This window comes from Xenopus laevis, chromosome 3S, assembly GCF_017654675.1.
Source record: "Xenopus laevis strain J_2021 chromosome 3S, Xenopus_laevis_v10.1, whole genome shotgun sequence".
In the NCBI taxonomy this organism is placed as follows: Eukaryota; Metazoa; Chordata; class Amphibia; order Anura; family Pipidae; genus Xenopus; species Xenopus laevis.
The window spans coordinates 119532112-119559151 of NC_054376.1; the positions used below are offsets into that span (position 1 = coordinate 119532112).

General features: G+C 39.1%; 1 protein-coding gene across 1 annotated transcript in view; it reads left to right on the plus strand.

Annotated features, from left to right (window-relative positions):
• diaph1.S (diaphanous related formin 1 S homeolog) overlaps positions 1-27040 on the plus strand; it is a 172559-nt gene that overhangs the window by 18222 nt on the left and 127297 nt on the right. The window contains exons 2-3 of the mRNA XM_041588777.1: positions 23684-23710; positions 26383-26535. Coding sequence (XP_041444711.1) covers positions 23684-23710; positions 26383-26535 — 180 coding nt within the window. The remainder of the gene's footprint in view (positions 1-23683; positions 23711-26382; positions 26536-27040) is intronic.

Here is a 27040-nt window from a genome sequence, read left to right on the forward strand (position 1 = left end):
ATAGTTACAAGAGCTGACTGCAATCTCTTCCTGTGTTGCAGGGAGGAAATGCATACAAACCAATTGGGTGTGTCCGTTAACAACGTGTGTGTGTTTGTGATGCCTGAGAGCCAGGCAGGCTTATGTAGTCAGCTTGCTTCTAGGGTTACTAGCATTGGCTTTCCTTATTCCCAAAAGCAAGCCAGTGTATTCATTTGGTTTTACGGTAGCCCATTTTTTAAAGATAACCATGCAATACAGATGAATGCAGTGTTGTTACTAGACTTCTGAACAAATTCAGCATGCGTATTCTGCCTTGCACAAGTCTCTCTTGTTTGCCTGGCTGCTTCTCACAATGAAATTCAACAAAACAATTAAGGGAAAGGCCAAATAGACCAAATAATGAAAGTATGTCAGGGCTGATCCTATCAAATGTGGGGCCCAATTGGGACCATGTTGGCGGGGCCCCTAGACAAAGTGTTGCTGGCTACTGACACACCAAGTATTTAGGAAAATAAGGGCATACAGGCACAAAATAGAAAGGAAAGGGGCAGACAAGGTAAGAGAGTGAGAGGGATGAAATAGGGACACATAATAGGGGCACACAGGGTAAGAGAGAGAGGGAGGAAATAGGAGAGTGGACTGGGCCAATTAGTTTGGGGCTGGGCCGATTCAGCTTGGGAGCAGGTTTGGTTGGATTGGGGGCAGGCAGGGCCTATCAAGGTTGGAGGAAAGCTGGGCCTATGAGAGTTGGGGGCAGGCTAGACCTATGGAGTTGGGGGTGGGCTGGACCTATGGAGTTGGGGGTGGGCTGGACCTATGGATTTGGGGATGGGCTGGACTCTCAAAGTTGGGGGCAGGCCAGGCAGCATCATGTGCTGAGGGAAATATTATCTGTGCTGCCCTGTGGTGCGGGGCCCCCAGAGGTGCGGGGCCCTATTGGGCGCAATTGGTCCAATAGGCCTAAGGCCGGCCCTGAGTATGTTTGTATCAGCCTGTGCTAATTCATATAAGACTATATAGTATTGTTTATGAAATCAAGTGACAACTTATAATTATACAGATAGTTTTAAGATGTTGTACTGAGTTAAGCTGGCCATAGATGTTGAGATTTTTAAAAGTTCCGATCCTCATCGTGAGACCACAATTTTCTCGGAAGGATCATACGATCGTACAAATTGACCATCAACTAAATAGACTAGTTTGCCAGGAAAACAAAGGGGAGCTGCCTGCTTGTCCCTGCAAACATAGATAGATTGCACTGGGAACAAAGTTATATCCAAAGATATGTGTCCCCATGTGTCATGACACCTATGACTAAGTACCGGTCGGTACGAAACGCTTAAGGTGGACCGTGTGGGGTCAGTATGTATCAAATCTTTTTAATGCAACTTTAAATAAATGTATATTTTTTTTACCAATGAAAAGCCTGGGGACACATATCTTTGGATATAACTTTGTTTATGCTGATTGCCTGTGAACTGGGGCAAGTCCCTTTGGGTTGGGATACATAGAAATCAGGCGTGAATTCCCAACTAAATATTGATAGATAGATTGCACTGGGACCGACAAAGATTTTTTAACCTGGCCGATCAATTTCCTGACAGATGTCGACCGAAAAATCGTAAGATGCACGATTGTTCGAATCCCACTAACCGCACAATAATTTCGAAGGATTGGTCGGACTTCGCTAAAATCGGTCGTTCGGCAAGAAGAATCGTCGCATCTATGGGGAGCTTTAGCCATTGAAGAAATGGAGAAAATGTAATGTTTGGTGATACCTTTCATTGGCTAACTCAATAAGTAAAAATTGAAAGCTTTCGGAGCACCCAGGCCCCTTCGTTATTTAGTGGGCTGGTGGAGGCTGTTTGGGCCTCTGTGTGGGCTGATTGGGCCTCTGTGTACCTGAAATGCCAGGGCCTATTTTAATTCTCGGTCCGGACCTGGTCCGAAAGCTTTCAATTTTTACTTATTGAGTTAGGCAATGAAAGGTATCACCAAACGTTACATTTTCTGTATTATGCAGATACAGAGACACTTCGATGTAGGCACTTGGCTCACATAACACATATTGTATTCAACACCTTTTGTTGCAGTGTAGAACATGTTATGGCTGTCTGTGCCAGATCCACAGTTTCATCTGTAAATTAGGCATGCATTAATAAGAGTTACAGAAGTATATGCATCAGGCACCAAGGGGATGGATGACCGGATGATGGGTGATTGTCAAGATTATCAGCAAGTCAGCAAGGCGGGGAAACTATGCAGAATAATCGTGTTTGGACCGATACAGTACTTTAGACAGTAATGGGCAACTAGTAAGTTTTCAGGGGCCCTACTGCAGAGAATATTCATGAATATTCATTGGTAATGTATATGCAGCAGTCTGTTGTCCAAGCATATATTGAACGATATACTCATTGAAAATGAACTCGTGAATTACAGAATGGCCTTCTCCCATAAACTCCATTTTATCCAAATAATTAAAATTTTCCTTTTTCTCTGTAATACTACAGCAGCTTGTACTTGATCACAACTAAGATATAATTAATCCTTATTAGAAACAAAACCAGCCTATTGGGTTTATTTAATGTTTAAATGATTTTCCAGGAGACTTGGATCCAAATTACAGAAAGATCCATTATCCGGAAAACCCCAGGTCCTGAGCATTCTGGATAACAGGTCCCATACCTGTAATTGCCCAGGTGCCAGAACTCTCATTCATCAAAGCAGATCAGACCGTAGGGGCTCTTACTCACTCTTACTGCGTTCCGTTTTTCGGCATTCAGCCGCAGGGGAGCTTAGGAATAGACGCTTTACATTTTTTCCAATGGGGCTGTACTCACCCAGGCGCGTGTAGGCGCCGAACGGAGGTTGAGACGCAACATGCTGCATTTTTCCTGCGTTCGGCGCCTACACACGCCTGTGTGAGTACAGCCCCATTGGAAAAAATGTAATGCGTCTATTCCTGCGTTCCCTTGCAGCTGAACGCAGAAAAACGGAACGCAGGGGAGCGCAGCTACAACCTCTCAGGAGTAAGAGCCCTTGCTAAGCTAAAAGATAGAATGTTCTTTTTTTTCTTAAATACAGTAGGTAATCCTATTCAGTTTCTTACTTAGATACAGCTTTGATCTTGTTTCTATTACGGTAAGACTCCACAAGCGATTTTGTCGTGATCCGACGCTCTCGGATCAACGCTGCGACACCATGAGACAATTCTATCTCTTTGTGGCAGCACGTCGGATCGCGTCAAAATCGCTCGTGGAGTCCTACCCTAAGATGGATGGGATGGGGGACCTTTTCCTATACCAGCTGTTAAACAAGAGCAGTTCTATATGGAGCTGCCATGGACTATTTTGCAGAATGATGAATACGTCATTTCGAAATACATATCTACCAAAAAGCTTCTGCTGTTCCAAAGACTCGCACATGTAAAACCCGATGAAAGCATATCACAACCTAATTAAAATGTAATTAAATTAAATATTCCTTTGTCGTATATGTAAGGTCTTTTGCCCAGGGGAACCAGCTGTTCTTCTTCATGAAATCTGAACACTGCCCACTGTCTTCTCTATGGTTTCATCTCGGCATGTAAATGGCTATTGGATAAGTCACCCGTAGCTTCCTTTTCAAAGTCCAAGACCCATTTTCAGTGTTCATTGAGAGTAATCTCTCAGTTCCTAAATAATGAAGAGACAGTCGAGGCAAGCTATATGGAGTGACTCAGTGGCTCTAAACGTCTGACTCAGATCTTGAGTAAGTTTTATGCTGTAACTTGGAGTCTGCTGATCCCACTGCATATCCTATATCAGTGATCCCCAACCAGTAGCTCGTGAGCAACATGTTGCTCTCTAACCCCTTGGATGTTGCTCTCCGTGTCCTCAAAGCAGGTGCTAATTTTTGAATGTCAGGCTTGAAGCAAGTTTTGGTTGCATAAAAACTAAGTATAGTGCCAAGTAGTGCCTCTTGTAGGCTGCCAGTTCACATAGGGGCTACCAAGTAGCCAATCACAGCCCTTATTTGCACCCCAAGGGACTTTTTCATGCTTGTGTTGCTCCTCAAATCTTTTTACATTTGAATGTGGCTTACGGGTAAGAAAGGTTGGGGACCCCTGTCCTATATTGAGAAAAAAAAACTGTAATTGTTGTAGCAGCCTTAAAGAGTTAGTGGATGGGTTAATAAGTTAACTTTTAGTATGTTATAGAATGGCTAATTCTGAGCACCTTTTCAATTAGCCTTTATTTTTTTATCGTTTTTGAATTGTTCGCCTACTTCTGACCTTTCCAACTGGAGGTCATTGATCCCATCTAAAAAACAAATGCCCTGTAAGGCTACACATTTATTGTTATTGCTACTTTTATTACTCCACTTACTCATCTTAGTCATCAATTCAGGCCCTCTAACTATTCCAGATTATAATTTCAAATCAATGCATGGTTGCTAGGGTAAATTGGGCAGACAAATTCATTGCACTATATTTATTTTTATTCATAAAGTAGTGTTACTGGGCAGCAATTCATAATGTAAAAATGATGCTGAATGATGCGTAACTGATATCTGATAACTAAACATGTTATCCAGAAAGATTGGGACCTGGGATTTTCCAAATAACGGATCTTTCTGTAATTTAGATCTTCATACCTTAAATCTACTAGAAAATCAGGTAAACATTATATAAACTGTTATTATATAACATTATATAAGGCTGGTTTTGCTTCCAATAAAGATTAATGATATCTCAGTTTAAATCAAGTACAAGCTACTGTTTTATTATTACAGAGAGAAAAAATGGAAATCAGATTACAGATCCCATACTTAGGTTTTTACGTACACGTGTGATGTCTTCGCATACACCCAACATATAAAACTACCGTACTAGTTTAGCCAGTAGCAATAATCACTTTATCAAGGGTCGAAAAAAGTAATGGGAGTTTTTTTTTTACCTCCCATAACTTCAAAATTCGAATAAAAAAAGGCGAACCGAAATGTATTAAAAAAAATCGAAGGTTATTTTTGCGGGTGAATAGGCTGTATTCCAGGGGTCCCCAACCTTTCTTACCCGTAAGCCACATTCAAATGTAAAAAGATTTGAGGAGCAACACAAGCATGAAAAAGTCCCTTGGGGTGCAAATAAGGGCTGTGATTGGCTACTTGGTAGCCCCTATGTGAACTGGCAGCCTACAAGAGGCACTATTTGGCACTATACTTAGTTTTTATGCAACCAAAACTTGCTTCAAGCCTGACATTCAAAAATTAGCACCTGCTTTGAGGACACGGAGAGCAACATCCAAGGGGTTAGAGAGCAACATGTTGCTCACGAGCTACTGGTTGGGGATCACTGCTGTATTCGATCATTCGAATTGAAGTAAGATCAAATTCGAGCAAATTCGATTTGAAGTATTTTCAAAAAAAAAAACTTGGATTTTTCAAAGTCAACCAATTGACTCCAAATAGGTTCTAGGAGGTCCCCCATAGGCTAAAACAGCATGTTTTAGATGGCGAATGGTCAAAGTAAATTTTTTAAATTCAGATCAAATTTGGACTATTCCTTAATCAAAGTACACAAAAATAGCTTGAAATTCGAATTTTTTTACTTTGAATTTTCAATTCAACCCTTGATAAATCTGCCCTTTAGTGATTTCGGGTGACAAATCTGAAAAAAATGTACTATTCGGATTTTTTTCATAATTTTATCTAGTCTTTTATTGCTAAATACGTGGGGAAAAGTTTGTGCTGATTTGGTTGGAGTGGTTTCAGAAAACAGTGAGAAAATTTTGGGTATTTTATAAATAACCCCCTACATGTTAACTACTCTGTAGGTAATATAGAGAATAATCCCATATCCCATATTGTAAATTATAAGGATATTAGTAGCCACCGAGGCATTTCATGAGCCTATAAATTAGGGATGCACCCAATCCAGGATTCCTTCTGCCCGGCTGAACCAAATCTGAATTCGGGGCGGGGAGGAAAATTGAGTGTCACAAAACAAAGAAGTAAAAAATGTTTTCCCCTTCCCATCCCTAATTTGCATATGCAAATTAGGATTCAGATTCAGTTCAGTATTCAGCCAAATCTTTTGCAAAGGATTCGGGGGTTCGGCTGTATTCAAAATAGTGGATTCGGTGCATCCCTACTATAAATGCCACAGCAAGGTGGCAAGTTACCATTTTTATATCTTTTACATCTGTGTCTGATTTCTCTTGCCTTTAGAAATAAACTTTTACTATGGAGTAGATAGTGATATTCGAAGACCATTGCAATTGGTCTGCATTTGAATTTTAGTTGTTTTTGAAATACTTTATTTACTTTTTTTTCTCAGCGGTTATGTGGTTTATGGGGTCCAATTTACCCTAGCAACAAAGCAGCAGTTTAAACGACAGACGGAAGATAACAATAAAATTGTTGAACGTTTGGTTGCCAGGGACCGTGACCCCAGCAACCAGATAGAGGAAAATTAGCTTCAGGCCAATCTATAGCCATTCCGTTTTTCCTACACACGTTCACAGGTATAATGTTATTTCACCTGGTATAATCTGCTCTCTACATAACTTTTTATCCTGAGCTGTAATTAGTGAATCTATGACACAACATACTTGCCTCTTTGTAAAACAAGCTGGTATGGCTGGATATGTTGTGAATACATGAAACTGATAATTCATGAAAGATCCCTTGTTGTTATGGTGTGTGCGTCAGGCTTTGGATATGGTAATCCTAACGATAAGCAAGGCATATAATTAGTAGGGCATAAGTAGGACAAGCATCGTGTCAGCTGATTCAGTGCTCGAGTGGAAATCATTCCCTGAATTGTTCTCTAATTGGATAAACGATTTGGAGAGCAGAACCGGATCTTGTGAGGCCCAGAGCAGCAGCATTACTAGGGCTCATTCCCTTATTGTCACAGGCTGTGTGCATTTGTAAGGAAAATGCCGTCTATATATCTGAGCCATATTTAAGATAGGTTAGAAGCTATTATGTTGCTGTTAAATTACTTTACTCTTCTCAATAGCATTATTAGTCCATTGCTTATCCTGCTATTAATTAATATTCAGTTTTGTAACGTTCCAAAATTCATGTACAGCTATGGGACCAGTTATCCAGAATGCCTGGGATCTGGGGTTTTCCAGATAACAGACCTTCCTGTTATTTGGATCTTAATACCCTAAAGGGTTGTTCACCTTCAAACAGCTAGTTGTTTTCAGATAGATCACCAGAAATAATGACTTTTTCCAATTACTTTCTATTTTCTATGTATCACCGTTTTTCTGATATTGGAGTGTAAAGTGTCATTTTTCACCTTCTAAAGCAGCTCTGGGAGGGGGGGTCGCCGACCCTGTAAACTTTTTTAAATTGATACATTTAGTTGATACATTTCTATATTTGTCCCTGCTGAGCAGAATCTCTGAGTTTCATTACAGGCAGCTGTTAGAATTGATACAATAGTTGCTAATACTCCAGAGATGATGCTGAGAAATGTATCAACTAAATGTAAAATTGTAACAGTTCAGAGTCTGCACCTGAATTACTGAGCTGTCAGACTCAAACACCAGAGACAGGCACATTAAACTTAGATTCTGGAATAAAATAATGGAAAGTAAATGAAAAAAAGTCTGGAACAATCTTTTCTATGGAATTACTGGCATGGCTCTTGCGGCCCTTCATTTCTTCAGGCGACTTCGGAAAACGAAGCGCCGCGAGTGTCATGCTGCAGGCTTTTTTCCATTGTAGCAGGCAGAAGACAGGGGGAAGCAGTTCAGGGAGATTAGTCGCCCAAAGAAGAGGCGATTAGTCGCCGGGCGACTAAATCTCCCCGAATCTCCAGGGGTTATCTATCAAAATCCACATTTTTCTGATTGCTTACGATAAAAAAATCTTACCAAACTAGATTTGACCTTATTTATTATTAAAAAATCTCAATTCAATCGGGTCGGGGAAAAACTCGATAAAATCAAGTAAAAACCAGTATCATGTGATTTTTTTTGGAAGTTTTCCTGGAATCGCTCTATTTTTTGTCTGACTTTTTCCAAAAAAAGTCATAATTTTTTGGATTCTTGCTTGAAAAGCCCAAAATAGTTGTTCCAGCGCAGGCCACAGAAACTTCCGAATAGGATAGGAACCTCTCCCACTGACTTATATACAACAAGTCTGAAATGCCGTTTTTTCGGATTCTGACTCTTTGCATCCTCTGGGTATAATAAATCTCGAAAAATGTAGGGTTTTTTCCCACTAAAAAATAGAATTCTATCGAATTTTTCAAGTTTTTGGCATTCAGACTTTAATAAATAACACCCTTAAAGTATGGAGATCCAAATTACAGAAAAATCCTTTATCTGGTAAACCCATGTCCTCAGCATTCTGGATAACAGGTCCCATACCTGTAGTTGGCTAGTATGATGGCAATAAGGCTGAATGTAGGTCCATCAGCAGCAAGGGGAATATGCACCCTATACTCAGAAAAGATCCAAATTATAAAAGATCCAGAAAACCCCAGGTCCAGAGCATTCTCAATACCAGGTCTTCTCAATACCAGGTCCTATACTTGTGCTATATTTACGTAGTGTTTATACAAAGTGCAAGTGTCATTGCACTGATTTGCTTTATGTGTGTATTTTTTCTCTCTGAATATTTGTACAATTCTTGGAAGCTGCCATAAGGGCAGAGACACACATGGAGATTCGGGGACATTTAGTTGTCCGGCGGAAATAAAATCGCCTCTTCTTCGGGCGACTAATCTCCCCGATCTTGTGAGGCATCTTTAGAAAATGAAGTGCTCTGATTTAGATTCTAGCTGGCGGGAAGGCAGTTCTGGGAGATTAGTCGCCCGAAGAAGAGCCGTTTTGTGGCCGGGCGACTAATCTCCCTGAATCTCAACGTTTGTCTCTGCCCTTAAACTGCATTGGTAGAGACATCGTTAATAAATAATAAATATTGGCTTTTAGTACAAATAAAGTAGTGCAATTTGCTTCCGTTGTACAGAATGAAGGAGACCGGAATGGTATTTCCAAACTCCTTGTCGTTATTCGAAGGTTTGGGTTGGGATAGGAAAAAGCAGAGTTGGTCACACACCCAACTTCCCTGCTGAATAGGAAGAATCAGAATTCTCTTTGTAACATTCCACCCTGCTGACTCAGGGAACTGCACTCTGACCAGAAATAGTTTAATAGTTGGCAGAGGTCAGAAAAAAAAATTGCCCTTTTTTCTGATTTATTTTTAAAACCAGTTACTTGGCTGTTAAAGGGGAACTCTGGCTTCCAAATCAAACTTGGATAAAGAGGCCCACATAACACAGAAACCCCTAATATACCTATCACAGTTACCTGTTTCTTCAAAAAGTATGAATAAATGCCATTTTCTATGCTGAAATACAGCTGTTTAACAGTTCTTCTCTTTCTGCATCATTTGAAATCCTGGCAGGGAAAGAGGGACTAAACACTGATGTTACAAAGTGTAACAACTACTCCACAGCTTACAGACAGCATGCAGGAACTACATAACCCACAATGCATTGCACTGTCATATTCTGATCCTTATTGAAATCACGTGTGCAGGGAATTGTGGGAGTTGGAGGATGCAGGCTGAGGACAGATGCCTGTTGATACAAAGTAACAGTAGTCAGCCAGCTCAGCAAAGTAGTCAGACAGATCAGCAGGAAAGCAGGGGGCGAGGCTTAGGGAACTGTCCGAAACCATTACAAATTGTGAAAAGCCTGCATATTTTTTAATTGATGTATATTGAAAAGTTGCTTGAAATTATGTTTACTTTTCAAAAAGCTAAAGTTATGTTTTTGTGGAGTTCCCCTTTAAGAAATAAATCCGTTCAATAGTACTAATCCTACTCTTAACATGAAGGCCCAGTTGCAGAGTATAAATGGCCTTCTCATAATATGGAGCTTTCTAGATATCGGGCTTCCACATAAGAGATCACATACCTTGACTTTTGGCATCCAGAGTTGTAGTTAAAAGAAAAACATGGCTTTTGATAAAGTTGATAAAGAGACGTTTTATTAATAAGTCAGGCAAGGAAATATTATTATACTACCACAGTCTATACAATGGCACTACCTGACTTGCCCAAGGAGGCAAAATATAAAAGTGCCAGGGTGGAATGGAAAATATGGTCAGAACCTTTTTGTTCTGTTTTAGCTACTGGCCATTATTGAAATTATTGAAACCATTAGCCATAAAGCTTGGGGAAGTCCCATAGACTCCCTTTTTAATCACATCATTCACATTTTAACCCTTTAAGTGCCAGCAGAATTTCACATTTTGGTTACGCGAAATGCCAGCCGTTTTTGAAACATTTTGTGCTCTCTCACTTTAGGGGCATTTTCTGAGGGGAAACCTATAGTTTACCTAGGAAAACTATACATTGTTTTTTTCGGTAGAAACTGAGCTTTCTAAATCTGCCTGAGTTTTCATGTATTTCCACCTGTGCAAAAAAATTTATAGTGCTAAATACCAAAAAAAAATGAAAAATTACCATTTTTCATCGTATATCAATTTATACCAGAAAAATATTTCATTTTAGGGATGAAAATCCAACTGATTTGGAAAGCCTTATGTCTCTCGAACGTGCCAATACCAGATATGTATAGTTTTAGGGAGATTTAGGATTTCTGTACAGCAAAAACTCCCGGCAGTATATTACCGAATTTTGAAAGCACTAAGGCAGAAAACAGCATGCTTTAGATTCCAAGGCAAAAAATCCTGAAACCGTAGGTTTACCCCAGAAAACCATACATTTTTGAAAAGTACACATTCTGCCGATTACAAAATGGGTAACTATGTCTCTCTACTCCCAACTACCAAACATAAAAGCTTGTCTGAAAATAGCGGTTTTTCAAAAAAAAATTCAAAATTCTGAAAAATCATTTCAAAGGTTTTATTTTGCTGCTCCGCATATCCCAAACTATATTAGGTACCAAGAAAAAGCACCTGAAATATGATTGCCAGGGGTCCACTGAACAGTTTGATACCCATTATGCATAGGTTTACCAAAGTATCTGGCATTTAGAGACACCAATATGAAGTTAGCACATCCAAATTGATCAGGACTTTACTTCAGCTACTGAGAAATCAACACATTGACTGCATTTTTTGTGGGGTAAAAACACAGAAATATATGTTTACCCCCCAAACCCATATATTTTTGGAAAGTACACATTCTACTGAATCTAAAATGGGTACCCATGCCTTTCTGCTCCAAACTACTGAGTCGCAAGGCTTTCCCAAAATTGTCGGTTTTGGTGAAATATCTGAAAATTGCCTCAAACCTTCAACTTCCCAGCACCATATCGCCCATGTATCATTACGTACTAAGAAAAAGCACCCTAAATATGATTGCCAGGGTTCCTCTGAACATTTTGGTGGTCATTGTTCATAAGTTTACCAAAGTATCTGGCATTTAGAGGCCCCAAAATGAAGTTAGCGCATACAAACAGTCCCGTGGGTAACTTCAGCTAATGAAAGATCAACACATTGACTGCATTTTTGTGGGGTAAAAACACAGAAATATATGTTTACCCCCAAAACCCATATATTTTTGGAAAGTACACATTCTACCGAATCTAAAATGGGTACCCATGCCTTTCTGCTCCAAACTACTGAGTCGCAAGGCTTTCCCAAAATTGTCGGTTTTGGTGAAATATCTGAAAATTGCCTCAAAGCTTCAACTTCCCAGCACCATATCACCCATGTATCGTTACGCACCAAAAAAAAGCACCCTAAATATGATTGCCAGGGTTCCTCCAAACAATTTGGTGGCCATTGTTCATAGGTTTACCAAAGTATCTGGCATTTAGAGGCCTCAAAATGAAGTTAGCGCATACAAATAGTCCTGTGGGTAACTTCATCTAATGAAAAATCAACACATTGACTGCATTTTTGTGGGGTAAAAACACAGAAATATATGTTTACCCCTCAAACCCATATATTTTTGGAAAGTACACATTCTACTGAATCTAAAATGGGTACCCATGCCTTTCTGCTCCAAACTACTGAGTCGCAAGGCTTTCCCAAAGTTGTCGGTTTTGGTGAAATATCTGAAAATTGCCTCAAAGCTTCAACTTCCCAGCACCATATCACCCATGTGTCATTACGTACTAAGAAAAAGCACCCTAAATATGATTGCCAGGGTTCCTCTGAACATTTTGGTGGCCATTGTTCATAAGTTTACCAAAGTGTCTGGCATTTAGAGGCCCCAAAATGAAGTTAGCGCATACAAACAGTCCCGTGGGTAACTTCATCTAATGAAAAATCAACAAATTGACTGCATTTCTGTGGGGTAAAAACACAGAAATATATGTTTACCCCCCAAACCCATATATTTTTGGAAAGTACACATTCTACTGAATCTAAAATGGGTACCCATGCCTTTCTGCTCCAAACTACTGAGTCGCAAGGCTTTGCCACAATTGTCGGTTTTGGTGAAATATCTGAAAATTGCCTCAAAGCTTCAACTTCTCAGCACCATATCACCCATGTATCGTTATGCACCAAGAAAAAGCACCCTAAATATGATTGCCAGGGTTCCTCCGAACAGTTTGGTGGCCATTGTTCATAGGTTTACCAAAGTATCTGGCATTTAGAGGCCCCAAAATGAAGTTAGTGCATACAAATAGTCCTGTGGGTAACTTCAGCTAATGAAAGATCAACACATTGACTGCATTTTTGTGGGGTAAAAACACAGAAATATATGTTTACCCCCCAAACCCATACATTTTTGGAAAGTACACATTCTACAGAATCTAAAATGGGTACCCATGCCTTATTGCTCCAAACTACTGAGTCGCCAGGCTTTCCCAAAGTTGTCGGTTTTGGTGAAATATCTGAAAATTGCCTCAAAGCTTCAACTTCCCAGTACCATATCACCCATGTGTCATTACGTACTAAGAAAAAGCACCCTAAATATGATTGCCAGGGCTCCTCTGAACATTTTGGTGGCCATTGTTCATAAGTTTACCAAAGTGTCTGGCATTTAGAGGCCCCAAAATGAAGTTAGCGCATACAAACAGTCCCGTGGGTAACTTCAGCTAATGAAAAATCAACACATTGACTGCATTTTTGTGGGGTAAAAACACAGAAATATATGTTTACCCCCCAAAACCCATATATTTTTGGAAAGTACACATTCTACAGAATCTAAAATGGGTACCCATGCCTTTCTGCTCCAAACTACTGAGTCGCAAGGCTTTCCCACAATTGTCGGTTTTGGTGAAATATCTGAAAATTGCCTCAAAGCTTCAACTTCTCAGCACCATATCACCCATGTATCGTTATGCACCAAGAAAAAGCACCCTAAATATGATTGCCAGGGTTCCTCCGAACAGTTTGGTGGCCATTGTTCATAGGTTTACCAAAGTATCTGGCATTTAGAGGCCCCAAAATGAAGTTAGCGCATACAAATAGTCCTGTGGGTAACTTCAGCTAATGAAAGATCAACACATTGACTGCATTTTTGTGGGGTAAAAACACAGAAATATATGTTTACCCCCCAAACCCATACATTTTTGGAAAGTACACATTCTACAGAATCTAAAATGGGTACCCATGCCTTATTGCTCCAAACTACAGAGTCGCAAGGCTTTCCCAAAGTTGCCGGTTTTGGTGAAATATCTGAAAATTGCCTCAAAGCTTCAACTTCCCAGCACCATATCACCCATGTGTCATTACGTACTAAGAAAAAGCACCCTAAATATGATTGCCAGGGTTCCTGTGAACATTTTGGTGGCCATTCTTCATAAGTTTACCAAAGTATCTGGCATTTAGAGGCCCCAAAATGAAGTTAGCGCATACAAACAGTCCCGTGGGTAACTTCAGCTAATGAAAAATCAACAAATTGACTGCATTTTTGCGGGGTAAAAACACAGAAATATATGTTTACCCCCCAAACCCATATATTTTTGGAAAGTACACATTCTACGGAATCTAAAATGGGTACCCATGCCTTTCTGCTCCAAACTACTGAGTCACAAGGCTTTGCCAAATTTGGCGGTTTTGGTGAAATATCTGGAAATTGCCTCAAAGCTTCAACTTTCCAGCATCGTATTGTCCATGTATCATTACCAGCATAAAGCATCCTAAATATAAACATAGGGGTCTACTAAACAGTTTGATGCCCAATATGCATAGATATACCAAACTATGTGGCGCACAGAGACCCCCAAATGACAATATGTATAGACATTTTCACGGCTGACGCGCTGGCTGCTGCAATATAACCACTCGGTGTGTGTATTATGCGACATTAGACCACCTAACAGTACAGAGACCCCAGAAAACCATATATTTTCAGAAAGTACACATTCTGACGAATCCAATATGGGTAAATAAGTGTTTCTACTGCAAACTGCCAAACTGCAAAGCAATGCTGAACATAACGGTTTTTATCAAATTTCTGAAAATTGTCACAAAGCTTGAATTTTACCCCATTATATGCCCCACATTTCGTAACTTATCAGCATAAAACATCCTAAATATGAACGCCAGGGGTCTACTAAACACTTTGATGCCCAATATGCATAGATAAACCAAACTATGTGGCGCACAGAGACCCCCAAATGACAATAGTGTATATACATTTTCACGGCTGACGCGCGCTGGCTGCTGCAATATGAGCACCTGGTGTGTGTAATATGCGACATTAGACCCCCTAACAGTACAGAGACCCCAGAAAACCATATATTTTCAGAAAGTACACATTCTGACGAATCCAATATGGGTAAATATGTGTTCCTACTGCAAACTGCCAAACTGCAAAGCAATGCTGAACGTAACGGTTTTTATCAAATTTCTGAAAATCGTCAGAAAGCTTGAATTTTACCCCATTATATGCCCCACATTTCGTAACTTATCAGCATAAAACATCCTAAATATGAACGCCAGGGGTCTACTAAACACTTTGATGCCCAATATGCATAGATAAACCAAACTATGTGGCGCACAGAGACCCCCAAATGACAATAGTGTATATACATTTTCACGGCTGACGCGCTGGCTGCTGCAATATGAGCACCTGGTGTGTGTAATATGCGACATTAGACCCCCTAACAGTACAGAGACCCCAGAAAACCATATATTTTCAGAAAGTACACATTCTGACGAATCCAATATGGGTAAATATGTGTTCCTACTGCAAACTGCCAAACTGCAAAGCAATGCTGAACGTAACGGTTTTTATCAAATTTCTGAAAATCGTCACAAAGCTTGAATTTTACCCCATTATATGCCCCACATTTCGTAACTTATCAGCATAAAACATCCTAAATATGAACGCCAGGGGTCTACTAAACACTTTGATGCCCAATATGCATAGATAAACCAAACTATGTGGCGCACAGAGACCCCCAAATGACAATAGTGTATATACATTTTCACGGCTGACGCGCGCTGGCTGCTGCAATATGAGCACCTGGTGTGTGTAATATGCGACATTAGACCCCCCTAACAGTACAGAGACCCCAGAAAACCATATATTTTCAGAAAGTACACATTCTGACGAATCCAATATGGGTAAATATGTGTTCCTACTGCAAACTGCCAAACTGCAAAGCAATGCTGAACATTCTACGGAATCTAAAATGGGTACCCATGCCTTTCTGCTCCAAACTACTGAGTCACAAGGCTTTGCCAAATTTGGCGGTTTTGGTGAAATATCTGGAAATTGCCTCAAAGCTTCAACTTTCCAGCATCGTATTGTCCATGTATCATTACCAGCATAAAGCATCCTAAATATAAACATAGGGGTCTACTAAACAGTTTGATGCCCAATATGCATAGATATACCAAACTATGTGGCGCACAGAGACCCCCAAATGACAATATGTATAGACATTTTCACGGCTGACGCGCTGGCTGCTGCAATATAACCACTCGGTGTGTGTATTATGCGACATTAGACCACCTAACAGTACAGAGACCCCAGAAAACCATATATTTTCAGAAAGTACACATTCTGACGAATCCAATATGGGTAAATAAGTGTTTCTACTGCAAACTGCCAAACTGCAAAGCAATGCTGAACATAACGGTTTTTATCAAATTTCTGAAAATTGTCACAAAGCTTGAATTTTACCCCATTATATGCCCCACATTTCGTAACTTATCAGCATAAAACATCCTAAATATGAACGCCAGGGGTCTACTAAACACTTTGATGCCCAATATGCATAGATAAACCAAACTATGTGGCGCACAGAGACCCCCAAATGACAATAGTGTATATACATTTTCACGGCTGACGCGCTGGCTGCTGCAATATGAGCACCTGGTGTGTGTAATATGCGACATTAGACCCCTAACAGTACAGAGACCCCAGAAAACCATATATTTTCAGAAAGTACACATTCTGACGAATCCAATATGGGTAAATATGTGTTCCTACTGCAAACTGCCAAACTGCAAAGCAATGCTGAACATAACGGTTTTTATCAAATTTCTGAAAATCGTCAGAAAGCTTGAATTTTACCCCATTATATGCCCCACATTTCGTAACTTATCAGCATAAAACATCCTAAATATGAACGCCAGGGGTCTACTAAACACTTTGATGCCCAATATGCATAGATAAACCAAACTATGTGGCGCACAGAGACCCCCAAATGACAATAGTGTATATACATTTTCACGGCTGACGCGCGCTGGCTGCTGCAATATGAGCACCTGGTGTGTGTAATATGCGACATTAGACCCCCCTAACAGTACAGAGACCCCAGAAAACCATATATTTTCAGAAAGTACACATTCTGACGAATCCAATATGGGTAAATATGTGTTCCTACTGCAAACTGCCAAACTGCAAAGCAATGCTGAACGTAACGGTTTTTATCAAATTTCTGAAAATCGTCAGAAAGCTTGAATTTTACTCCATTATATGCCACACATTTCGTAACGTATCAGCATAAAACATCCTAAATATGAACGCCAGGGGTCTACTGAACACTTTGATGCCCAATATGCATAGATATACTAAACTATGTGGCGCACAGAGACCCCCAAATGACAATAGTGTATATACATTTTCACGGCTGACGCGCTGGCTGCTGCAATATAAGCACCTGGTGTGTGTATTATGCGACATTAGACCCCCCTAAAAGTACAGAGACCCCAGAAAACCATATATTTTCAGAAAGTACACATTCTGACGAATCCAATATGGTTAAATAAGTGTTTCTACTGCAAACTGCCAGACTGCAAATCAATGCTGAACGTAACCGTTTTTATCAAATTTCTGAAAATCGTCACAAAGCTTGAATTTTACCCCATTATATGCCCCACATTTCGTAACTTATCAGCATAAAACATCCTAAATATGAACGCCAGGGGTCTACTGAACACTTTGATGCCCAATATGCATAGATATACCAAACTATGTGGCGCACAGAGACCCCCAAATGACAATAGTGTATATACATTTTCACGGCTGACGCGCTGGCTGCTGCAATATAAGCACCTGGTGTGTGTATTATGCGACATTAGACCCCCCTAACAGTACAGAGACCCCAGAAAACCATATATTTTCAGAAAGTACACATTCTGATGAATCCAATATGGGTAAATGTGTGTTTCTACTACAAACTGCCAAACTGCAAAGCAATGCTGAACATAACGGTTTTTATCAAATTTTTGAAAATCGTCAGAAAGATTGAATTTTACCCCATTATATGCCCCACATTTCGTAACGTTTCAGCATAAAACATCCTAAATATGAACGCCAGGGGTCTACTGAACACTTTGATGCCCCAATATGCATAGATATACCAAACTATGCGGCGCACAGAGACCACCAAATGACAATAGTGTATATACATTTTCACGGCTGACGCGCTGGCTGCTGCAATATAAGCACCTGGTGTGTGTAATATGCGACATTAGACCACCTAACAGTACAGAGACCCCAGAAAGCCATATATTTTCAGAAAGTACACATTCTGACGAATCCAATATGGGTAAATATGTGTTTCTACTGCAAACTGCCAAACTGCAAAGCAATGCTGAACATAACGGTTTTTATCAAATTTCTGAAAATTGTCAGAAAGCTTGAATTTTACCCCATTATATGCCCCACATTTCGTAACGTATCAGCATAAAACATCCTAAATATGAACGCCAGAGGTCTACTGAACACTTTGATGCCCAATATGCATAGATATACCAAACTATGTGGCGCACAGAGACCCCCAAATGGATATATAGTAGATAAAATTTACAAGGCAAAACAAAATAAGGCAGTAAAGGGTGAAATGCAAAAAAATCCAATAAAACCACAAAAATCAATGTTTTTTTCCAGACTAGTGTTATCGGCCGTCAGAATCACAGTTTGAATATTTTCGATGGGCCAAACAGGTTCTACGGCTAGAAACAAGTGAACACAACATATGCAGAGCTGAAAATGCAATAAAATGGCTAAAAATTCAATAAAATGGCTAAAAATGCACCAAAATACCCAAAATTGCAATATAATCACCGAAATAACATACAAAAGGTATTGCACAGTACGGTTAGCGAATACGCTATGCGTAATGGCAATAAAACATTTTTTTCAGCCAAAAAAAGAAACGATGCGATAAGAAAAAAAAAAAAAAAGCCACAATGCCATGTATGTGCGTGTGCGTGTGTACAAATGGTAAATTACATGTTATGTGCGCGTGTGTGCGTGTGCACATGTGTGTAAGTGCAGTGAGTGTAAGTGACCCCCCCAATCCCCAAAAATGTATGTGTAAGTGTGTGTAAGTGTGAATCTAAGTGTGTATTACTGTAATAAGTGTGTGTTGGTGTGTTTGTGTGTGTAATTGTTGCACTAACCTGAAAAAGTCGCTGGAGACTGTTGCAGGCGATCAGGAAGAGCCTCTGGAAGACATCTGCCTCGTGGTTCCTGTCTGTGTGCTGTGGGGGCGGAGATCGTCGATCCGGTGCAGGCTGCAGCAGCAGGACACGTAAGTAACACGTGCCTGCTGCTGTTTTTGGGCCCCTGGGCGATCGCGCCCCAGGGGCCACTCGATCCCCTGGGGCGCGAGGAAGGAACGGAGCGAACGGCTCTAACAGCCGCTCCTCCGCTCCTGAACCAGGAAATGCTGCAGAACGTAGAATCTACGTTCTGTGGCATTTCAAGTACCTTTGCCACAGAACGTAGATTCTACGATCTGTGGCATTTAAAAGGTTAAAGAAGGATTTTCTTTTTCTCCATAATAATAAAACAGTACTCTATACTTGATCCCAGTTAAGATACAATGAATCCTTAATGGAGACAAAACAATGTATTTAATTTATTTAAAAAAACCATTTAGGGGGTTATTTATTAAAGTCTGAATGATAACAACTCGAAAAATCCAAAAATGAACATTAACAGAAACTTTAAACTTAGATTTTGGAAAAACAGTAAAAAATAAATAATGGATAGTGATTGGAAAAAAAGTCTTTATTTTGGGGAACAATCTGAAAACAATTGAACTGTAAAAATTGTTTGGAAGGTGAACAACCCCTTTAAGAACCAAAATTCTTAAATCCTTTATGGAGTGATGAGAGCCATTGAAATCATGTAAACATTAAATAAACCCAATAGGCTGGTTCTGCTTCCAATAAGGAGTAATTATATCTTAGTTGGGATCAAGTACAAGCTACTGTTTTATTATTACACAGAAAAAGGAAATCATTTTTAAAACTTTGGGTTATTTGGATAAAATGGAGTCAATGGGAGATGGCCTTTCCTAATTCGGAGAATTCTGGATGACGGGTTTCCGGATAACGGATTCCATACCTGTATAGGATCTCATATCCAGAATGATTGCGTTTTTTTCCCATAATTTAGAACTCCATACCATAACTCTACTAAAACATTTAAACATTAGATGAACCCAACAGGATTGTATTGCCATCCCCAGTATGGATTTATACTATCTTAGGTACAATCGGCCACAGGCTAATGTTTTATTATTACAGGGAAAGGTAAAAAAGGTAAAAAATGATCATCTTAAAATGAACTCTATGGGAGAAGGCCTTCCTTTTATTCTGAGCTTTTTGGATATAAGGTGTCCATATAAGGGATGTATACCTGTAATACACTATCCCACTATCATTATTCCTTATACAGGCTGATACAGAGATCATTAGTCTATGAAGCTTACAGTCTAGGTGGCACATAGAGTTTCATCAAGAGCAAATTTACCTCCCTTTGTGGTTATTGGGGGAGTGTGGGAGAAAACCAGAATTACTGGTGGAAACCCTCACAGACACAGGGTCAACATCCAAACCCCTTACAGATCTGCTAGAAATGGAACTCAGGACCCAGCACTTGATTTAGTCTGTCTTTTTTAATCAATGTAGTTCGGCAGGGCTCCTGTGCCCAAAAACTGCTTCTTGCCTTATGAAAAAAGTAGTGCTAAGCAACTTCCATTATACATTATTTAAAGTATGTTGGTTTTAAAGTTATTTGTTATTGCAGCTGAAACCACTTTATCACTTTCCCTTCTCTGACATCTGCTACATAGTTTCAGGAGTCAGAGCCTGGAGTGCAGAGTATGCAGCCAGGGAGGTAATGCCTGGGTTAGATATAGAGAGTGAGAGTGGAAAATACGTTGAGGACGTAACATTTTTGGCATGAGCTGATGTGAATAATTGTCCTGCATAATTTTGGCCGTTATAAGTAAAAGAAGATATAGAGCAGTGATGCTTGTCTTTGTATAAATAAGTTTGTCTTCGTTCAATTTGGTAACCTCAGAGAGCATAAAAGATGCGGATATTTGTTTCCCAGTTGTGGTTGTTATCTGCCCTCTTGTGGAATTTATCAGTAACTGCAAATCTATAGACCCTGAATAGAAAAATATTGCCCGTTCTATGTAAAGTTCTGTTTTAGCAGGAGGGATTCTGTACATGCTGATTTATGATATTGCTTGGCGTAGATGTTTGAAATCTTCTTTTTTGTGTTTTAAAGCTAATTTTGAGCAGTAATATGGGCTCTCTCTTAGCATTTGAGATGATGGGCATAAAACCATTGGAAGTGCGGTCACTACGTTAACAACTGAATATCATTGCTTTTTTCTTTATGAACCTGTATCTGTAGGGGACTATTCAATATATATATATATATATATATATATATATTGAGTCACTGAGAGGGAAATTTACATAATTTATTATAATGAAAAATATACTTAGTTTTATGGAGTTAAGGTATAATATGGCCCAGTAATAGAACGAGTTGTCCATGTCGTATTAGATCCTCATGTTTTATACACAGTAGCAACACTTTGATTGTTACAATTTTATTATAATAATTTCAACAAGTAACATTGCAACACTGTAGTTTGTTTTTAACTTTGTTTTAAACTGTTATTTAAAAGTAGCCTTTTGGTTCCCTATAATGGGTTTCGATAAATTAACCATTTAAGCAACACTGATGTGCAGCCACGAAAGTTGGTTTGATTGGCAGTCGCTAAATGCTGACGATTTCATCACGTCAATCAGACGTTGTTTGCCCGCCTTATCATGTGTATAAAATGCATTTTCAATATTGAATTGTTACTTTGAGAAAGGCCTGGGACCAGGCCGAAACGTCAGTCTGTAACTTCTAAAAGAAATCATTTTTTAGTTTTAAGAAGTCCTGAGAGTGCGGACCTTATTGCATTTTGGTTTGGATAAATATGTGGGACACTGCACCCAGGCATGTAAACCTTTTTGTCGAGAGTGCTGGCAACATGGAGGTTGTATATGTGTGTATATATATATATATATATATATATATATATATATATATATATATATATATATATATATATATATATATATATACAGTATATATATATACAGTATATATATATATATCTTGACTTCCTTGCTGCTGTGGGTATTATGACTTCTGTTTTATGGTTAGAAATAAGTAATTAAAGCACTTTTTTAGCTCGCTGAATGTTGAGTGTTAGCTGTATATAAGCAAACAAGCATAGCTGGTTCTCAATGATCATAATAAATAGCTGACCACAGCCTCAGTTGTGCTACTAGATACCATTTCAGCACATTAATTCCCAACTGAATAATATAACCTGGGTCCAGGCATCCAGAATGCTCGGGACCTGAGGTTTTCCTAGAAACGGATCTTTCCGTAATTTAGATCTTTATACCTTAAGTCTACTAGAAAATCATGTAAACATTAAATAAACCCAATAGGCTGGTTTTGCTTCCAATAAGGATCAATTATATCTTAGTGGGGATCAAGTACAAGCTACTGTTTTTTCATTACAGAGAAAAGGGAAATATTTTTTTAAAAAAATTGGATTATTTGAATAAAATGGAGTCTATTGGAGACAGCCTTTCCATAATCCAGAACTTTCTGGATAACAGGTTTCAGGATAACGGATCCTATACCTGTATTGCATTCCCAGGACTAGTTGCAGATGTGGTTATTGCGCTTGGTGATAAAAGTTTGGTTAGATTCTTCAGTCTTTCCCGAGATAACAAGTAGGTCAGAGAAATAACTTGACGGTTGTTAGAGTACCCCATGATCATTGCAGTCCTGGATTGGTACTGAAATGTCCCGACTTTCTCTTTTAAATGTCCCAACTTTCTCATTGATCTCCTGCACTGAACAGCCAAAAAAAGATACGATATGTTTCTAAAACTTAATTGGCTTTTAGCAGAGAACCCAGAATAAGTGGCAGGTGCACTTAGATACATTTGTTACAATTTAAAGTATTTCACATCCTATTTTATCATGTTAGTCAAGCAAAGTTAACTAATTACACTGTATCAATTATTTGAATCTCGTTTCCATCAGTCATCAGAACTCATAATTATAGCAAGCAGGCAGGAGCCATTTTGTTATTAAGGCAAGTCTTCTATCATCTCAGAATCTTGTTTGTGCACCAGAATGGGGGACCTGATATCCATCCCCATGTCCTGGCTACACAATTAAATGGTAAAGAGAACTGGGGGAATGTGGGGAGAGCAGTGACATGTAGGAAGTGCTGAATGGAAAGTCAAAGTAATTGTCTGCCCCGCCTCTATGCCTAAGTCATAGAGGAGGGTCAGACAATATTTGATTGACAGCTGAGATGTTTAAATGAGTTTACAACAGCTATGAATACTTAAATAAAAAATAGAAATTGGATTTCATGTTTAATTTGAAAAGCACTTTTATTATACAGCTTTTTATGTCTGGGTGACAGGTCCACTTTAAGATAAGAAAAATAACAATTGTAACTATTTAAGATAAGCAGGTCTCTTGGGCAAACTATGACTTGCAGTTTAATCGGCAATTCACCTTTATTAGCAAAACTGTAATAACCCATAAAAACCACAGAAATGTTTGCAAACATTCCATAAACTGCCAATTTTGTAAAATGAGCATGGTTATGATTATAAAATGTGTGTGGTCAAAAATCTTCACCTTGCTAAAATCTTTGTCCATCTTTATGTTTTCAAAATGTTGGGAACTTGTGTGTATATTGCAAAAGCTGTGGTATTGCCCTTGAGCTTTGTTGCATGGGGTGTAGCAGGTTATACGGGGGATTCTATGCTTGCATGCCTTTAGCCTATTCTACATAAATTGGTTAACTCATTTTTCTTTAACGATAATTGGTGTCTCTGTCTCAATTTTTATCTGGGGGTTCTGTGGTCTATTTCTTCTGTCCAATTGATTTCTTCTTTTTTATTTTTCCCCCTTCGTTTCTCCTCTCCAATTTTTTTTTTTTTTTTTTTAAAACATCACAACAAAGACCTTTAAGCGGCTGATGGGAGATGAGGTAAGAATGTTTTCCTTTATGCATCCGTGTGCTTCCTTCGATTTCATGTTAACTGCATGCAAATACAGTGGTGGACGTTTCTTATGGTTCCTGGACAGGGTTGCCACCTCATCATTTTTAATTGGGCATCTATCAAATCCTGTATAAATCTACCTAAAAATGTTTCACTGTATGAGACTGAGTACAATTCCATGGCCAATTTGGACATATAACAGCCTGGTTGCCCCCTCTATGTCCATATGCCGCCCGATTTCCCCGCAGTTTGATTGTTCTTTATAAAAAGACTACATTTGTGCACCAAATCCGTACTCCTACCATTGCATTTGTATGTGTCTTATATGTTTTGTTGTTCGTGCTGCATGTCAGTCTAATAAGCAATAACTAATATCTTTAACGGGATTCTGTCATCATTTTTATGGTGTCGTTTTTATTTCTAAATGACACTGTTTACACTGCAAACAATTCACTCTACAATATAAAATGTAATTCCTGAACCAGCAAGAGTATTTTTTTAAATTTATAATATTGGTGTGTAGGTGCATCTCAGGTCATTTTTCCTGGTCATGTGCTTTTAGAAAGAGCCAACACTTTAGGATGGAACTGCTTTCTGGTTGTTTCTCCTACTCAATGTAACTGAATGTGTCTCAGTGGGACCTGGATTTTACTATTGAGTGCTGTTCTTAGATCTACCAGGCAGCTGTTATTTTGTGTTAGGGAGCTGCTATCTGGTTACCTTCCCATTGTTCTGTTGTTAGGCTGCTGGGGGAGAGGGGAAAGGGAGGGGTGATATCACTCCAACTTGCATTACAGCAGTAAAGAATGACTGAAGTTTATCAGAGTTTATCAGAGCACAAGTCACATGACTGGGGGCACCTGGGAAACAGACAATATGTATAGCCCCATGTCAGATTTCAGAATTAAATATACAAAAATCTCTTTGCTTATTTGAGAAATGAATTCCAGTGCAAAATTCTGCTGGAACAGCACTAGTAACTGATGCGTTTTGAAAAAAAAACATGACAGTATCCCTTTAACATCATGATACTGTTTAAATGAAGCACATGATATTTTTTTAATGTCCTGAATAGGAATATTGATTTTAATACACGTTTACATATGAGTTATATAAGTTAGCCATACCGGTAAGGAATGATCTGCTTGTTTCCCTGGGTGCCAAAAAAGTAGATGATATTGTGGGACAAATCAGTGGAACAATTGGCCCCAGGTTGTTACAACTGACCTCCTCATGTCTAATGTAATTGCAGCACTGCAGATTGAAACTATTTCATTGCAGTCTGCAGTTCCACCTTGCTCTCCACTGTACACGGATTTTTGCTAAAAAATGCCATCGGCTGAAATAACTTGCTTCATTCTTCTCAACACTAATTCTAGACACTGCTTTTACCTAATATCATATGTCCGCCCCTAATAAATATTCCAAGAAGCTTACCTTTAACCTCAACTTCTTTGTTCTTTTTTTGCTTTATTTTTCTGTGTTCCTTTAAAGGGGTTGTTTACCTTTAAACAACTAGTTGGTTTCAGACAGATCACCAGAAATAATGACTTTTCCAATGACTTTTTATTTTCTATGTGTCACAGTTTTTCTAATATTGGAGTGTAAAGTGTCATTTTTCACCTTTTAAAGCAGCTCTGGGAGGAGGGGGTCGCCGACCCTGTAAACTGTTCTAAATTGATACATTAAGTCAATACATTTCTTATTTCCCTGTTGAGCAGAATCCCCGAGTTTCATTACAGGCAGCTGTTAGAATTGATACAATAGTTGCTGATACTCCAGAGATGCTGCTGAGAAATGTATCAACTAAATGTTGCAAAATTGTAACAGAGTCTGCGCCTGAATTACTGAGCTGTCAGACTCAAACACCAGAGACAGGTTCAACTTTATAGGATACATGAATTTTGTAGGCAATTATAAGTAATATATGGTGTTGCTTTTACATGGTGCTAAAAATTAATATTATCTATAAAAATCACCCCTTTATATATAGATGTTCTCTGGTCCCTGTCTGTGTTTCAAATGAGGGGTGGGCGTGTCCTAACAATCCCTGCCAGAGGGGGACAGCCAATCACAGCTCTGCAGTCACACAAGCACAAACAGGCTTCAGTTCCCTATCAGGTCCTGCTAGCTGCTGATTGGTTCCTGTCCTACAGTGCAGTGAGCTGAGAGCCGCCGGCTCCCCTGCACAGCCTGGGAATTCAGGGAACAGGAAGAGAAGGGAGGGATTATTAGGGTTTTTGGAGAAATATTCAATAAATCAGCCTGAAAAACTACCTTTTAAAGCACAATTCTTCTATATCTAAATTAGTAGAATGCACTGGTACATTTTAATTTTTAACACAAATTGTCTTCTTTAAACTTTTAAGATTTTGGAAAAACAGTAAAAAGTAAATAACGGAAAGTAATTGAAAAAAAGTCTTTATTTCTGGGGAACAATCTGAAAACCACTGGACTGAAAAAAGTGTTTGAAAGTGGAACAACCCCTTTAAGACTGTGTGCAAGCACGCGTACAAACATATAGTGATCTTTCCTATAGGAATGTCATGTTGTAAATCATTTTTATCCCTTATAAACTGGAATCAGTAAGATGAACAAGTTTCCTGATATTTGCATATCTAATAAATAATAATGTATACATATGTAAATACTCTTTCAGCTGAGATTTACCAGTATGCGGGCGAAGAAAGAAAAGGAGAAGCCTTATGCGCCGCACAGAAATTCCACTAACTTCACAGACAACGCGAGCCCCCTCCAAACCTTGCAGGAACTTGAAGATGAAGTCGTGCTTCAGCTGTTTGAAAAAATGCTGGTATGTTTAATTGGCTGTAAGAAATTATGAGAATAAGGAAATCTCCGTTCAGAATGTATGAAGTACAAGGTCTGGGAGGGGTATGATTTACAATGTGAGTTATACCTGTGATGCCTTCAGCTTGTTGTCTTCTGGCTCCTTGCTCACTGGTCTTGTGTTTTTCACACACTATGAAATGAGATCAAATTGTAAAAAATTAGGCAATAAAAAAATACTGTAAATATAAAGGATACAATTTGACCCAGACATTATTCATGGTATCTGCAGCAAGGCTGAAATGAAAACTCTAGAACAGTGATTACCAAACTGTGGATCTGTCCTCTCTAGGAGGCCTTGAACAGTGACTGGAGGGCTCATCCTTAGAGTCAGATATATGACAAATGCTGCCAAAAATCGTATTCTCTCGCTCATCATATCACGTGTAGACTACTGTAACTCTCTATTAATTGGCCTTCCCCGCCAGAGACTGTCACCTCTCCAGTCCATAATGAACACTGCCGCCAGG